This window comes from Vombatus ursinus, unplaced genomic scaffold, assembly GCF_900497805.2.
Source record: "Vombatus ursinus unplaced genomic scaffold, bare-nosed wombat genome assembly UNPS02014825.1, whole genome shotgun sequence".
NCBI classification, from domain to species: domain Eukaryota; kingdom Metazoa; phylum Chordata; class Mammalia; order Diprotodontia; family Vombatidae; genus Vombatus; species Vombatus ursinus.
Genome location: NW_020954603.1, coordinates 676,249 through 692,658, shown reverse-complemented (window position 1 = coordinate 692,658; position 16,410 = coordinate 676,249). Strand labels below are relative to the sequence as shown.

Genomic DNA, 16,410 nt, shown 5'->3' with positions numbered 1-16,410 from the left:
ATTAAAGTGACAGGTTACACGGGAGTGTTAAAGAAATAATCCCTGAGATGACCACGTAAAACAAGGAGAACAGCATGTGAGGGCTGCAGAGCTCAGGCAAATCATGTGCAAATGCAGAGGGGTGAGATGGGCATGGGCAGAGGTAGCGCAGGACAGGCATGAGCAGAGGGGGCACAGGACAGGTGCAGGCAGAGGGAGTGCAGGGTGGGTGTAGGCAGAGGGGGCGCAGGGTAGGTGTGGGCAGAGGGGGCGCAGGGTAGGTGCAGGACGGGTGCAGGCACAGGGAGTGCAGGGTGGGTGTGGGCAGAGGGGGCACAGGATGGGTGTGGGCCGAGGGGGCGCAGGGTGGGTGTGGGCAGAGGGAGTGCAGGGTAAGTGTGAGCAGAGGGGGCACAGGATGGGTACACGCTTTCCCATGGGGCCTGTTGGCTGATGGGCTTGGTTGATGACAAGGACTCATGAAGGGCCAGGATTCAGGGCTGGGTATCCTGCTGGGAGCCTCACCTCCTTCCTCTGCGCAGGATCAGCTGGTGAAAGAAGACAACATCGACGCTGTGGGCACCAAGTTGCAGGAATACCACTCCCAGTACCAAGAGAAGAGCAAAGAGTATGACCGGCTGTATGAGGAGTATACCAGGACCTCGCAGGTGGGTTGCTAGCCACGAGGCGCCTGGCAGAGGCTTGGGGAAGCTTCCTGGTGTGCAGCCCTCTGTCCTCAATGTCCCAATGATTCACTCGTTCAGGGTCTGCCCGGGTTGTCTGGCCTTTTTAAGCTCAGACCTGACTCTGGGCGCCATCCTTTTAAAAGGACACTCATGAGCCAGAGCAGGTCCCCAGGCAGGCAGCAGACCCGGGAAGAAGGGCCTGGAGTCTAGGTCATAGGAGGGCTGGCAGAAGCCTGGGAAGGAGACACCGGGTCATGAGGTCCCTGCCTTCCATTGGTGAAGGGCCACAGCATGGCAGATGGGAGGACTGAGGGCGAGCTATGATGGGCAGACGTGGCCCTGAGACACAGCTAGGCCTCAGGCCGCTGCCTCTGAAGCCTGGTGGGGGGAGGACCCTTTTTGAGGTCTTTGGGCAGGCTGGACATCCACTTGTTGAAAGTGGAGGCTCCTGGCTCGAAAGCTGGCAGAGACCCCAGAGGCAGGAAGTCCAGGCCTGGGGAGATAGGGACACCCTTTTCCTGGCTTGCATTGGACCAGATTCCTCTCACCTCCCTGAGAGCCTGAGAGGGGGATGTGCGCAGGGCCTGGCTCACAGTCGGGTGGTGGGGTCCGTCGGAGGCGCAGCACTCGTGGGAGACAGATGGCACAGGGCTTGTCTTCCCCATTCTACAGATGAGCAGACTGACTCCCGCCCTCATTAGGACCCTCAGGACCCAGAGCTTGGGCCAAAACCTTCAGCTGCCGATAGCCATGACTTTCTGCCTGCCCCATATCCTCTAAATTAACTTTGGTGATTTACATCCAAGCTGCCAATGGGTACATTCTTCTTTGGTCACAGATTGCTCTGTGGCAGAGAGGGTTAATGTTTCGACTGGCCCTTCCCCCTCTTGCTTCCTGGCTCCTTTTCATTCTTCCCTAGTTAGGGCCAACTTGGTTTTATTTGACCCGTGTTGAAGCTTGGTATGTGGAAGATGCTAGGAATTTTTATGACGCCTGGGACTGTTTGCAGGCATTGCTTTATACATTTCTGGGCGAGCACTGATCCAAGAAAATGCTTTCAGACACGTTCCCTGGGTGTATTTTGTTATCTGGATAATGACTGAGGATAGAAGCCATTGATATTCGTTATACCACATTATACCATAGCCTGGCTCCTAAGTGGGGGCCTGCACTGGGCTCACCAACGGGGGGACCCTCCGGAGGGCTGTGTCTTAAATTTCCAGGGAAAAAGAGTTCTTTTTATAACCCTGCCCCCCAATCTCCCCTCCTGCCTCCCCACATTGCTATAGGGGCCAACCTACTCGAAATGAGCGGATCGTTTATTCAGCCATCCCTCATTGGAGCCCCAGCTTTAGGCCGGCCTTCCTGACCGGCCCTTCCTTCTGGAGGAGTCTGGTGGCGGTGTCCAGGTGACATTCAGTAGCAGTGAAGTGGTGCCAGTGGGCACTGAGCATCCGAGCCGATGCTTGAGGCACCCGCAAAACAGACGTGGCTCCATTTGTCCAAGACTATCCCTGGAAAGACACATTTAGGAGTGTGAATTTGGCATGCCCATCCACACAAAAAAGACCAAGTGGATAAAAAGAGTCTGTTGCCCGGATTTCAACATCATTCTGGATGGGCAGACAGCCTATGGAGCTCATCTGGAACAGATAGTACAGAGGAGCAGCGAGCTGGGCCCAGGGCTGGAAGGCGGACGGTAGCTTTGCCATCAGGAACCCCTGGCTTCCCATAAGCTTTTCAGTACTAACCCCTGCCTACAGAACTCGGGATGAGCGCACCAGACAGCAAGTGCTGAGTGGGCGGGTGCCGGCTCCTTCATCGGGAATGGGAGCTCCAGTGTAGAAGAAAGGGATGAAGGGTGTTATCAGGAAGAGGGGGTTAGTCACATGGCAAGAGCAAGGGATACCCAGGGCAGCCAGAGCCATCCACCTATCCTAGGGAGAGGTGACAGAGTGCCCCAGAGCTTCTTGAGGAAGGGAGGGGCTGTGAGCTAAATGGATTGGAGAGGGGGAGACTGGAGGCAGGAAAACCAGTCAGGAGGGGACTGCAGTGGTCTGGGACAGAGGTTCTGCAGGCGGCAGCTGGGGTGGTTGTAGAGCGCACAGGGCCGTGTGAAGAAGGCAGATTAAACAAGAGATGACCTCTCACTGGCTGTAGGGGGTGAGGAAGAGGACTGGAAGGGTGGTGGTCCATTCCTCTCCACTGAGAATAGCTACATTGGGAGCAGAGGGGGAAATGTGAGATGCCTTGGGGATCTCCAGGTGAAGATGACTGACAGGCCAGCAAGAGTTGTGGGGCCAGGGCTCAGGGAGTCATCTGCACGGAGGTGAGGGTCAAGCCTATGGCAGTTGATGAGATCACCAAGAGAGAAAGAATAGAAAGAGAAGAGAGTGGGGTCCAGGGCAGCCATGGGGTACAACCGCAGTTAGGGGTCTAATGATGTCCTATAAAGGAAAAGAAGGTTCCATCCAACAGGGACGGAAGAATCAGGAGAGATCAATGTCATGAAAACCCAGTGAGGAGGGAGGGGTGTCCACAGTGTCCAAGAATGCAGAGAGTTCAGAAGGGTGGGGGTTGAGAAAAGGCCACTGGATCCATCGCTGAAGAGATGATCAGCTCCTTGGGGTGAGCGGTTATGGACCAGTGGACCAGTGGACTAATGGAGGCCAGACTGCAAGGCTGAGAAGGGAGGGGGCAGGAAGAAGCGTAGACGGGGACCAGACGCTGACTTGGAGGGAACTGTAGGTTCAGGTCAAGATTTTCGGGGTGGAGGACATTGGACTGAGTCTGAAGGAAGTAAGGAAGGGGCCAGTGGATGGGAGAGGGTGAAAGTTAGAGCAGGGAGACATGTTTGTTTGCAAGGGAAAGGGCATCGTTTGAGAAGAAGGCGAGCCATCTCACCTCCCAGGTCAGAGCAAAGGAGGAGGCGATGGGGTTTGGACCTGGGTGGGGTTGAAGCATGAAGTTAGGGAGAAGAGGGAGCTCATGACTGAAAGTCTCCATTTTTCCCTCAGTAGAATATGAGGTGAGGTCCTCTGCTGAGAGGAGGAGGGTGAGAGGACTCAGTTTCCTCATCTGTAAAATGGGAATAATTAAGAGCATTTACCTCCCAGAGCTGTTGTGAGGATCAAAGGAAGTATTATGGTAAAGCAATTTGTAAACGTGTTGGCTTGGCTTTTAATTTCCCCTAATGTTGATTGGTATCAAGTGTGCAAACATGGAGAAGGCCAATGTTGGGAGGGGAGAGAGATGAACAGAGAAAAGACAGTGCGGCCAGAGACTGGACGGTTGGTGACAGAGAGGAGAGTGAGGCCAGAGCCCGGGGACGGGAAGACCGGAGCTTGTGGGCGGGAGGGTCGCAGCATGGGCAGAGAAGGAGTTTCAAGAGGATGGTCTGTGAGGTGAATTCCAGAGCACCTGGGTGTACCGCGCCCTGTGTGGGGCCGCCGTGGAGGCCAAGGGCAGGTGACGGGCAGTGAGGGGCTGTGAAGACAGAGGTGAGGGTGGACAGGAGCCTGGGAGCCAGCGGCCACGCCCCTCAAGAGCCGTCTGAAGTCCTGTGAGAAGGAAAGGCAAGCAGGACAGCTGTGAAAGCTCGAGGTAGAATTTCTCATAGACTTCCAAAGGAGAGCAAACTGTCTGTAATGGCGATCTGTGGTTTCATTTGCACCCTCTTTTTCTGCTCTGCTCTGTATTTGGAAGTGCCCACTTTATTGAGTGTTTGTTAAGTTTGGAATAACACACACACGCACGCGCACACGCACACACACACATACACACACGCGCACGTGCGCATACACACACATACACACACATGCACACACACACAGCTGGGCAGAGTAGCACAGCCACCCAGAGGCTCCAGGCCAAGCCCCCTAAGGTCTGGTTTCGATGGCCTTTTGGGGAACCCGCTACCTCCCTGTTCCCCATCCCCTTAATTACTTCTCCACCCCTACCTTCAAAAACCACACAACCAAAGAACAGGATAGGTTTGTGTGCCTGGTTCAGATTGTCCCTTCGGCAATGAGGTGGATCTAGGTTTGAACCTAGCCTCAGACACTGTGGGACCCTTAGCCTCAGTTTTCTCTTCTGTATAATGGGGATAATAAGAGCATTTACCTCCCAGAGTTGTGAAGATCTAAGGAGACATAAGAGTACAAGTAAAGCAATTTGTAAACCTTTAAGAGATACATAAATGCATCATCATTGTTGTTGCTATTATCTGAGGTGATTTCCCTCCCCTGTGAGCTACAGAAACACTTTCTCTTTCCTCCTTTGACTATTGGCGGGCTCAGGCCTATAGCGGCATCAGCCCCTAGCACAGGCAGGCCAGACCCTGGTCTTACCCACCTCACAGGTTCCATTTTCTTTCTTTTCCTCGTATAGGAAATTCAGATGAAGAGGACAGCGATCGAAGCTTTTAATGAAACAATTAAAATCTTTGAGGAGCAGTGCCAGACCCAGGAGCGGCAGAGCAAAGACTACATGGAGCGGTTTCGGAGGGAGGGAAATGAAAAGGAGATTGAACGGTGAGTGGCCCCGGGGGCACCTGTGCCCCCCCTCCCCAGCTGGAGGACAGGACATCCCTGCTGGGGGCACGGGGAAGGTCTGCCTGGAGGCTGCTTTCCTCAGGGAGGCTGCCCGTCACTCAGTGGTGTGGATGCTGCGGGGGGTGGGGGGGTTCTCGGAGGCAGCACACAGTCATGGAAGGCGTGGGGCCCCGGCCCTGGAGGTGACCCAGGAATGGAGGGGAGGATACTGACAGACCTCGGTGACTGACTGATTGGAGGGTGGGACGGTGATGTCAGTGACCGAGGCAGGGAAGCCGATGAGGGGAGGAGGCAACTTGGCTGGGAGGGCTGGGGGCAATGGCGGCGCTCCTCTGGAGTCCAGTGCTCGGCCTAGACCTTGGGCCACAGCAGGCCGTCGGCTCCTCGAGAGCAGGGGCTGGCTGGTTTTCATTTCTGTAGCTTCCAGCACATAGAAGGTTGGAGTTAAGCTGGAGGCCGGGCCTGGAGAGACATGCAGAGGGGTCAGCCAGGGAGAGCCGGGAGTTTAGAGGAGGCTGGCAAAGGCCCAGTGCAGGATGGGGGTGCGACAGCTCCTGATGACCCTGGGAGAATCCTTGGAGCACAGGCCGGGAGCCATCTTCCCTGGGGGGGGGTCTCTGAGCTATAGACAGCAGGCACAGACTACCGTCAGCAATGTGTCAGGAAAGGAAGGAGACATGGGGAGGTGGAAGCTGTGTGGAGAACAATCGGAATTAGGTGAGAGGCCCCTCTGCTCGCTGCCAGAGGTCAAGGAAGAGGGAAAGGTCCTTGTGCACCGGCATATTTGTGGCGACTGACAGTTTCTGTGTAGCAGAGACCTAGAAACAATGACAATGACGATGGACGTTTCTAGGGCTCTGTCAGACATCATCTCCTTGGAGCTTCACAAGAAGCCTGGGAGGACAGTCCCGCAGACATGAGCCTCTGCATTTTACAGATGAGGAAACTGAGGCTCAGAGAGGGCCGTGACCTACAGGTGACCCAGTTTAGTCATTGTCAGAGACCAGATTCAAACCCACAGCTCTTTTGAAACCACGTCCAGTGCCCTGCCCCCAGCGCACAGCTGTCGCCAAGCCGTCATGGGGCTGTGGCTTACCGGCTTGTGGTCCATGAGTGTAATGTGGGAAGGCTTGTCTGAACAGATCCAGAGCAGAGGAAGCTCGTGCCATGATGGGGACAAGAATGTAAACTTTTGCTCCCAAAGGCCAGTCTCCGAAGTCTTAGTGAATCCCCACTCCCTCCCTCCTCCCTCCTCCCTCCTCCCTCCTCCTGCATCCATCCATGCCATCAGTCGCTGCCGGCTGTGCTGAAATTAGTTTTTTGGTCACCATGAAAGGTCCTCTGAAAAGGCAGCAATAAAACTGGGGGAGGGGGGTAGGATGGCACTTGAGGGGGCATCAGGGGCACATGCAGACCTTTGTTGAAAAAGGGGAGGCAGGCAGTTAGCAGTGCCCACTGTTTGTCTGGCACTGTGCTGGGCACCAGGGGCACAGAGACAGAGGAAGCTGGGGCACGAGAGAAGGTGACAGCAGGGGGCAAAGGCAAAAGTGTGGGTCAGGGACCACGTTGGTGCCTTTCTTTGTATCCTCAGCACTTACTACAGAGCCTGGCACACAGTAGGCACTTAATAAATGCTTGTTGGAATAGATTGGATTGGATGGGCTTGGCACCATCCTGGGTCCCTGGGGGCTCGTGGTGATGTGAACAGGTGTAAAGGCTCTCTATCCGGAGTGAGCTCCGGGGGAGCTCCCAGGGCCCCCGCAGCCTTTCCGCTGGTCACCACTAGAACAGAGGCTCCAGGGGGTGTCCTTGGGCTGGCCACAGCCCCCACGCATCCTCCCGCTTGGCCCAAAGATCGTCAGAGCCTGGCCCCTCTCGCTAGGCTCCCCCACCTCTCCTACCCACTCTGCTGTCCATAACACACCTCCTGTCTTCCCAGGATAATGATGAATTATGAGAAATTGAAATCGCGTCTGGGCGAAATCCATGATAGCAAAATGCGCTTGGAGCAGGATCTGAAGAAGCAAGCCTTGGATAACCGGGAAACTGACAAGAAGATGAACAGCATCAAACCTGACCTGATTCAGCTGCGCAAGATCCGAGACCAGTACCTGGTGTGAGTGGGCGGGCCCTCCCCCCTGCCCCATCCCCCCCCCCCCCCCCCTCCCCCCTTCCCCCCCCCCCTCCCCTGCCCCCTTCCCCCTTCCCCCTTCCCTCTCCTGCCCCCTCCTCCCTTTCCCCCCCTCCCACTGGCCCTCCCAAGCTGAAGTAGGAGGCTCAGCTGCTTCTGTGGTTCCCGGAACAGGAGAAGCCGATGCTGGGCAGCCGGGAGAGTCCTGGCCGCTGGGGGCCCCTGGGGACCCCTGGGGACCAGCAGCCACAAGTTTCTGTGGGAAGATCAGGAAAAGGGGGCTGGTGGGGCACACTCTTTGGCCCATGTGGTTGGCACCATCCTGTCCGGTCTGACCAGAAGCAGGGCTCGGGTGGACCGCCACAGGCCAGGGGCCTGAACTGGACTGAGGCCGCATCTCCAGTCTCTTCTCCCTTCTGCAGATGGCTCAGTCACAAAGGGGTGAGACAGAAGCGACTCAATGACTGGCTGGGAATCAAAAATGACCACATTGATGAGTAAGTGCCTCTGGGGGCTGAGTGGGAGAACCGCGGTCCAGCACTCGGGCAGGGGGCGCCAGCTGGGAAGGGAGCTTGTGGTTGTGCTCTGTGGGCCCCCCCCACAGGGCCGCCCGGGCAGGGCCCCCCCCGCCCCCCCCGCAGGGCCCCCCCCCCCGGCCCCCCCCCCCCCCGGCCGGGCCCCCCCCCCCCGCAGGGCCACCCGGGCAGCACCCTCTGGCCAGGGCTTCCCTCTGGGCCGGCAGGGCAGCCCTGCCTGCCTGATGGGGTCGCATTCCCACGTCTGCTTCACAGGACCTATTTTATGAATGAGGAAGACGAAAATCTGCCACATTACGATGAGAAAACATGGTTTGTCGGGGATCTCAATCGACTGCAAGCGGAGGACCTGCTCCACGGGAAGCCAGACGGAGCCTTTTTAATTCGTGAGAGCAGCAAGAAAGGCTGCTACGCCTGCTCCGTGGTGTGAGTCTCTTGTTCTGCCGCCGTCTGAGCCGGCTGCCAGGCGGTCTGAAGGCCCAGACGCTGGGGCAGGGGCTTTTTGGGTCCCTGCTCCAGGCGCTCCCCTCCAAGGGCCTGGCCTTCCCCACGTTGGCCAGCGGGCAGGCGGTACAGAGGCATGGTCGGAACGGGCAGGAGCCTTTGATCTTGTATGGCTGAGCTTTGGCTCTGCATTCTAGATGTGGGAGATGCTAGAGCAGAGATCATGGGTCCTTACAGACCACTTACATCATCCAAGTCCTCTTTTTGCAAACGAGGTAACTGAGGCTCAGAGAGGGGAAGTTCAGACTAGGCAGTGTAGACCAAATCGTTCCCACTTCATGAGGAAAATCTCTTGACCTGGTAAACACCGAGCAGCCAGTCCAGGTGCCAGAAGCTGGTCCATCTTGGCTGTCTGCTGAGGAACATTTTATCCTTCCCACGGAGGCAGAAACCTGGGGCTCAGGGCTCCCTGCCAGTTTCGGGATTGGGAGAAGCCAGGAAGAAGCAGCTTCTGCCCCCAGCTCAGCTCCAGGGACAGGGCTTAGATCATATTCACTTGCCACACTTGTGGGTCTCTGGAGAGGGTGGAAGGGGTGGTGCCAAGGAGGAGTCAGGGAAGCCTTCGGAGGCCCAGCCTCCTCTGGCCACCCCGGCCCAGGTTCAGCTCACTTTGGTGGCTGTCTGGGATGTGCAGGCCAGAGGTGTCCTTTGCCCAGGGGCTGGGGCCCTGAGCCAAGGCTGGTGCCGGGGGGGACAGGTGGTCCGAGCCGTCCCCACCGCTCCCCCGGAGCCCCCGTCCTGCCGCGGGCTGCCCGGGTGACAGCAGGAAGGAGCATCAGTGGTTCGTTCCCTTCCCTTAAGTCCAGCCATGGGTGGCCCCGGCCCTCTGTGGCTACTGGCTCCGAGGGCCACTCATTTCCACTATTTCCCACATCCTCTCTCCTGCTGCAGTCTGTTTGCCAGAGGGCCTCAGAGTCAGGTGGGTTAAAACTCCTTAGTGGGCATGATCAGTGTGGTGAAACGGTCTGCCTTTTAGCAGTGTGATGCAGTCAGCCGAGTAGCCGGCCAGCAGTCAGACGGCCCAGCTGCCAGGCCTCTGCTTCCAGGTCACAGTTTTAGTTAAGGGCCTTGGGAGCCTCAGTTTCCTCATCCATAAAATGGAGTTCTAAAATGTAGCCTCCCTTGCCTTCAGGGGTTCCATTTCTCTACCGTTGACCTTTGGAGGGGGCTCTTTAGCCGGGAGCTCCTTGGGGAGGGGGGGCCCCTGCTCCCCTCACTGCCCCTCACCGCTGCCTCTCTGAGCCCTTTGGAGGGGGCTCTTTAGCCGGGAGCTCCCTGGGGAGGGGGGCCCCTGTTCGCTCACCACTGTCCCTTACGGCTGCCTCTCTCCTGTCTGGGTCGCAGGGCGGACGGGGATGTCAAGCACTGCGTTATCTACAGCACAGCCCGCGGCTACGGCTTCGCAGAGCCCTACAACCTGTACGGCAGCCTCAAAGAGCTGGTCCTGCACTACCAGCACACGTCCCTGGTCCAGCACAACGACTCGCTCAACGTCCGGCTGGCCCACCCGGTCTACGCACAGCTGCCCTCCCACTGCAGATAGACGCGGGCCAGGGAGCGTGGCCAGGGCCGCGGCCGAGGGAGCCGGGGGCTTTTCTACGGTTTTTATCAGCAGGACGACTATGACAACGATGATGAGGAGGGTGACAAGGGCATTCTTTCTACTTAGACTGCTTGTTTTGCACAAGAAGTGATTCTGTGAATGTGAAGCAGACGGGCCTGGGGGCCAGCCGGCCGGGGGTCAGGGACACCTCCCGCCAGGACACCCGACACCGGCCTGCCTGTGTGCTCCAAGCTCTGGGTGGGGGGGCGGGGGGCTGGGTGGCTGTTCTTGTTGCTAACACTGACGAGCGCTTTCCCTAAGGGGAATAAACTGAGCTCGAAACTGGAGGCAGGCAGACACCATCAGATGGAGAACTAGGGTTTTGTGGGTGTGTGGGCGTGCGTGGGTGTGTGCACGTGTCCGAGTCTCCTTGGTTTTTTACTTTCAGCCGGGCACCTTGGTAGAGCCGTGTTCAGTTTGGGGTGGGCTGGCGGCTGACCAGCACAAAGCCTCTGCCCAGGCAGGAGAGAGGGTTTTGTCTTCTCCTTCCACCTTAGAGCCTGGGGGAGGCAGGGTTGATGCTGCCCCCGCGGGTGGGGGCTCTTGGCCAGCAAACCGCTGCTGCTGCTGCTGCTGCCGGCAGAAGGAATTGGGGGACTGAGCTGACCAAAGGAAAATGGGGAACCTTTTGTTCCTTTTTCAAATATCAGAAACCCTATGAAGGAATCCTCCAAGCACATTGCTTTCTTTTGTACCGAGGGTAAGGCAAGCCCCAGCAGCAGCAGCAGCACACACAGGCCCTCCCTCCAGGAAACTTCCTCGCTAGGGCAGAACGGAGCCGCTCACAGAGGCCCTCCGGGCACCAGCCTGGGCAAGTGTTCCTTTCCACACCAAAACTTGAAAGAAAGAAAAGGAAATGGGAAAGTCTGTGTGGGTATTTGGGCTTGGCACCGAGCTCCTGGACCTGCCGAGGGCCCAGGGAGCTTCGGGCTTCCCCGGGGAACCCCAAGCTCCTCCTGGGGCCTTGGCATGTGAAGAATTCCCCATCTGAAATCCCTGTAACTCTTATATGTATAAAGACAGTGCAATGTTGTGCTTCCTGGGGGCTGGAATAGACCAGACACCTACAGAGCCACCCGCCTGGGCCGACAGTATGCCATCTCCTCAGAACCTCCGCAATGCCACCCCGGTGGAAGCGGCAGCACCCAGTGAAAACTCAGCCCTTCCAGACGGAGATCCCAGGCCTGGGAACAGACACCCCAGACCCAGCCTGTTTGGCAGTCTCTCTCCTTGGAAGACATGGCCACTGGGAAAGAATGGAGGGTCTGTCTGGTTTGCTCATCACCTCCTTTCCCTCCCTATCATCTCACGGGCCAGCCGAGTGCTGGAGGGAGCCTCTGGTTGTCTTTGGCTTGGTCCTCGGCCCAAAGACCATCTGGGACATTAGGGAATCTTTGGTGACGAAGCCCTGCTGGGGGGCCCAGCAAAGCCTCTGCTTGCCCCTGCCGGCCTCCCTTCCTCTAATCCCCTCGCCATACTCAGTTTACCTGGTTGGGATCCCCTGGCCCCCAGCTCTTGCTCCTCATCCCTTGGTACAGCCAAGCAGGGCAGAGCTTCCCCTGAGGAGGGCCTTCCCAGGCCTTGGCATCGGAACACGCTCAGCAGGCCCTGCAGAGGCCGCATCTGAGGAGTTTGGAGGGAGGCCTTAGCCCCGGCTTCTTGGCTGGCAGTGCCCATCTGTGTTTCACAACCTTCATCCTTTGAAGGAAACACTTGGCGAGCTGGAAAGCATTCAGGAGCACGATTTTTAATCTTATTTCTAATTTCTGTGGTTGGGACCCCATGCAAAAAAACAAACAAACAAACTAACTTGGTTTCTCACAGCCCTCCTTTACATAAGATTTCGGCTCATAGGCTGGGGGCAAGGGAGATCACTCCCGTGTCATTCTTACCTGTTTTCCCAGGTCTGGCAATGGAAGGGGACACAGACAGCCACCTTTAGGACCAGCCCAGAAGCCCCAGACAGTAGCGATTTGATGTCCTGGCCAAGTAAGGGACCTTTTGCCAAACCTAGTTCATGGCTTCTAGGGTGTGGATGCTGCAGGAGGCACTGATGTGGGGGGGGGGGGTGGATGGGTGCCACAGAAGAACACTGTTTTGGGGGAGCAGGAAGGAGTGTTCAATCTTCTGTGCGCTTTATCTGTGCTTTTCTCGTGACTGTACCTAACTCAGCCAAGACCAGTGGCCCATGTTACAGACAAGGAAGCCTTTTAAAGGTATAGATGGCAGTTTGTGATGTCAGTAGGGCTGAGAGGAGGAAGGGCCAGGAGTGTAGGGAGCACAGCTTGGAAGTATTTTAGTCTATGTTGTTAGAACCCTCTCTGGGGGAACTCACAGGAGACAGATCCTCCTCCCAGCGGCCCCCTGAGCTTCCAGGCCCAGGCTCCGTGTGCATCCCCAGTCAGCAAGACCATGAAGGGGCCACCAGAAGGCTCCTTGGCGAAGGGCCCTCACCTGCCTGCTGCCTGGCATCCTGCATCTGTGTCTTCAGGGAGCAAGTGTGAGATGGGGAGACTGGCCCAGACAAGCACCAAGCTTGTGCCCTCTTAGAAAGCCCCTAAGAAAGAAGAGCCGTGGGCCTAGTCTGGGCCCTGACTGCACTCGGCTAAAGGGTCTCCTTGTGCACTGGCTCCTGGTGAACATCTGGAGGGCTCCCCGGCAGCAGAGGTGGAGGGAGATTGGAGGCACGGCTTTCCCAGCGAGAGCTGGCTGCCGCCTGTCGTCTTGGGCCGCTGAGCGGGGAGACAACGGCGGAAGTCACTCCAGCGGTAGCAAGGGCCATGTCGGTGGTGAAGTCCATCTTTGGGATGGGCAGGGCCAGCATCCGTCGGGGGGCTCAGCCTGGCTTTGCTCAACGCAGGCAATGCATCAGTCCCCAGTTTGCCTCTGGGATGAAAGGTGCAGGTCAGCAGGAACTGGCCAGAAAGGAAGCCGCCTTGACCTTGCTGCTGTTCTCGACCGGGAGCTTGGCTCCTTGCTGCTAACCCTGTGGGGCCAAGGCATGTTGGGCCGGCGCTTGGAGCTGCCTGGTGAGGGAGAGGAGAGAGGTCCTTGGGACATCGGTGGGAAGGCCAGGCTGCGGGAAGTGGAATGACCTTGTGGGCGTCTGGCTCAAGCTCTCCAGGCTGCTGGGGACGGCCTGGATGAGGCTGAAGCGATCTCCAGCTTGTCCTGGTGACCATGGCGGGTCCACCCAACAGCAGCAGCCACCCAGAAGGGGCCGGGGGAGCTGAGGACATGTGGATGTGCCCAGATCAGTGCCATCCAAGCAAGGGCAGCATTGACTGGGCCCCAGAGGCCCAGGGGAAGGGCAGGGACCCTGGTGATGAGCCCAGGCAGGGTCAGGGCAGCTGTATATCCTGTCCCTCCCCCACTTTGGCCTCTGGTGGTTAGGCCAGGACCAGCCCACTGCTAGGCTCAGTCTCTCTACCACAGCACTGGCTCCTTTCCCCACCAGAAGAGCCCACCCCAGCCTGTCTCCATGGGTCGGTTGTGCACAGATGGAACTGGGCTGTCCCGGCCCCCAGGAGGGAGAGGAGGAGGCAGGAGGGGGGAGGGGCTTTCTTCCCTCTCATCCTCCCGCCCTCCCCCCTCCCTTCCTCGCTCCCCACTAGAACCTTCGTTTGCCTGGGTGAATTCCAGCATGTGACTCCAGTGCCCTGTCTCCCTGTTGTTACTTGTGTAAAACCTCTTCTGTCTTCTTTGATGTAGTCAAGAGAAATTCATGTAGTTAATGTGAAAAGGAAAAAGCCCAACTGCTTCACAAGGAAACCAGTCAGTCATATGTTAGTGTGCGTGGACAACTCCTGCTGTGCGTACGTAGCTGCTAGACCGGTCGTTACAGTTGTATTTGTTCCCACGTGTGCGTGTTCGCGACGGCCAGGGGAGGTGCCCTTTGGCCTTTGGGCCAATTTGCTCCAGGTTAAAATGCAATAAACAGTTGCAATAAAGCACATTCCCTGTGTGATGTGGTGTGGTGGGCCCATGGGTGTAGACGGCTCCCCTCCAAGAGCCATAGGTAAAAGGGCAAGGCGGAACACTCCATTTCTCCCCTTTCCACATCCAGTAGTCTCTAGAGAAAGTGAAGGGCTCTTGATGGGCAGCCCTGCCCCACAGTGATGGTTAGGCTGAGGTACTGGGATCTGACTATGGGGTGATTCGGGCTTTCCAGGGAGGATGAGGGGGACCTTGGGAAGAGACATTCGGCAGCTGCCTCCCCTCCTATGTCTTCACCAATCAGGCGTGTGGGAGTGGGCAAGCAGGATCAGGGCTCAGACTTCATCCTCTCCTAACAACCAGAAGAAGAAACTCAAGTTCACACACATGGTCCCCACTCCTGTGTCCTGCTGGATCCTGGGGTGGGTGAAGGGGCCTTTAAGGCTGAATGGTGGGTGCCCCAGGAGTGGCTAGAGAGTTACCATTCCTCAAACAGAGGCTGAGGTGGGGAAGGAGACAGTTCTTACCTGTGGAAAATGGTAGGGGAGGCCAATAGCAGAGGAGCCAAGAACCAGGGCATCGAGGGGGCAGTGCTATGTATGGGGGGGGCACAAGGATTCACTGGTTCCCAACTGAGGACAGTTACTGGCCACAAGGGAAAGCAGAGGTTTGGCCATGGGTAGGGAGAACTATTTGCCCCAAATCCTTAAAATAAGACATGAGGAGGAGGGCAGCTAGGTGGTGCAGTGGATAGAGCTCCAGCCTTGGAGTCAGGAGGAACTGAGTTCAAATCTGGCCTCAAATACCTGACACTTAATAGCTGTGTGACCTGGGCAAGTCACTTAACCCTGACTGCCTCATCAAAAAAAAAAGGCAAATAATAATAATAAGACATGGTGGCGGCAGAGGAGGGTGGGGAGTAAACCTCTTGACTTTGGGGAAAACTGCCTGCACTGCCCCTACCCCCTTCCCTCAGAGACTTTCAGTGTCTTTCATTGATTCTTGTGGTAAGGGGAAGGTGAGGGGCACAACGGGAAAGGAGACTAAAGACAGTGGGGGAAAGCTGTCAGAGTAAGGTAAGATCTCAGGGAAAACTTTCTAACAATCCCTTAGGAAGTAGTGAGCTCTCTCCACTTAAAGATGCTCAAACTGAGGCTGGATAACCCAGATGACCTCTGATTCCAGAATGTCTTGAGCTAGAAGCAACTTTCAAAGTATGGCATGATCTCCCTTATCATTCTAATATTCTGCAGCTTATGACTAATGTTCTGTAACTGTCCTGGATGGGGAAACTGAGACCCACAGAGGGGAAGGGCTTTGCCCCAGGCCAGGCATCATCCTTTCTCCCCAACAATGAATGAGAGGAGAGGCTTGAGGGACCCCAGGTATAGTTGTGGAGGAACAATACAGGTCAGTCCCAGAAGATGAGTTTTAGGACACAATTAGCATCTACCAGGTCCAAACAGCTATGTGGCTCAGTGGATACAGCACTGGGCCTGGAGTTAGGAAAATCTAAGTTCAAATCTAGCCTCAGACACTAACTAGCTCGGTGACCCTGGGCAAGTCACTTAACCCAGTTTGCCTTACTTTCCTCATCTGTAAAAATAAGCTAGAGAGGGAAATGGCAAACCACTCCAGCATCTTTGCCAAGAAAACTCCAAATGGGGCCAGAAGAGTCAGACAAGACTGAAAAACAAAAGGCCCAAATAGAGACCTCTTCAAGATCAGACACCAGCAGTCAGGCCTACACAAGCCCTGTATCCCCTTCCCACTCCCTTTTGTACACAGCCGCATCATGCTGTCTCCAAGAAGTCCTTCCATGGTCCCCCCTTCAGACTAGGGCTTCTCCGAGGTTAGGAGCCATGGCTTGGTACCCTCTCTGTAGCATCTACCCTGGGCTCTGTCCAAGCAGCTCAGGACCAACAGGTTACATGTTCCCACCTCTGGAGAAGCTCCCTTCTCCCCAACCCCTGTCCCATCCTCCCCACCTGGGGCCTTGCTGATCTGAGAGCTCCAATGGGCCTGCACACCTGTAGGGAGTCAGCATACATCTACATGCACGCGCAAGGCATACACAGTTCACATGTGTCCACTCACACACAATCTCTTGTCGGGTCCCAGTATCCATAAGTATCCAAGCTGAGAGGGAGAGGACACAGATGGGGTGAAAGGACTGGCATCCAAAGATAATGTTGCTTGGAAGGTCAGGACACTGGGCTCTGATCTCAAAAGAGATGAAACTCAGGATCAATGACTCATACCTGCGCTCAAAATTTGATTTCAGAAGCACAAGATGGGGAGGGTATACTTGTCCTGACAACAGTTCACCTAAAAAATCTGTGAGGACTTTAAGTCAAGTCAAAAAACATTGATAAGTGCCTACTATGTGCCAGGCACTGCGCTAAGTGATGGGAATACAAAGAAAGGCAAAAGACAGTAAGATGATCCCTGCCCTCAAGAAGCTCATAGTCTGGAGGTAATC

The 16,410-nt window shown here is 56.4% G+C and overlaps 1 protein-coding gene across 2 annotated transcripts in view; it reads left to right on the top strand.

Moving 5' to 3' along the window:
• LOC114024909 (phosphatidylinositol 3-kinase regulatory subunit gamma) overlaps positions 1-13,945 on the top strand; it is a 60,900-nt gene extending 46,955 nt beyond the window's left edge. Inside the window, exons 5-11 of one of the 2 annotated variants that reach the window (XR_003566967.1) lie at positions 522-647; positions 5,055-5,197; positions 7,158-7,334; positions 7,772-7,846; positions 8,141-8,311; positions 9,734-11,255; positions 11,897-13,945. Coding sequence is in view for 1 of the 2 variants with exons in the window: in XM_027838143.1 (XP_027693944.1) it covers positions 522-647; positions 5,055-5,197; positions 7,158-7,334; positions 7,772-7,846; positions 8,141-8,311; positions 9,734-9,932 (891 nt within the window). In the remaining variant the exon portion in view is untranslated. Of the gene's footprint in view, positions 1-521; positions 648-5,054; positions 5,198-7,157; positions 7,335-7,771; positions 7,847-8,140; positions 8,312-9,733 lie in introns of both variants that reach the window. The other variant, XM_027838143.1, reaches the window with a different exon arrangement.
• Positions 13,946-16,410: the final 2,465 nt, after the last annotated feature.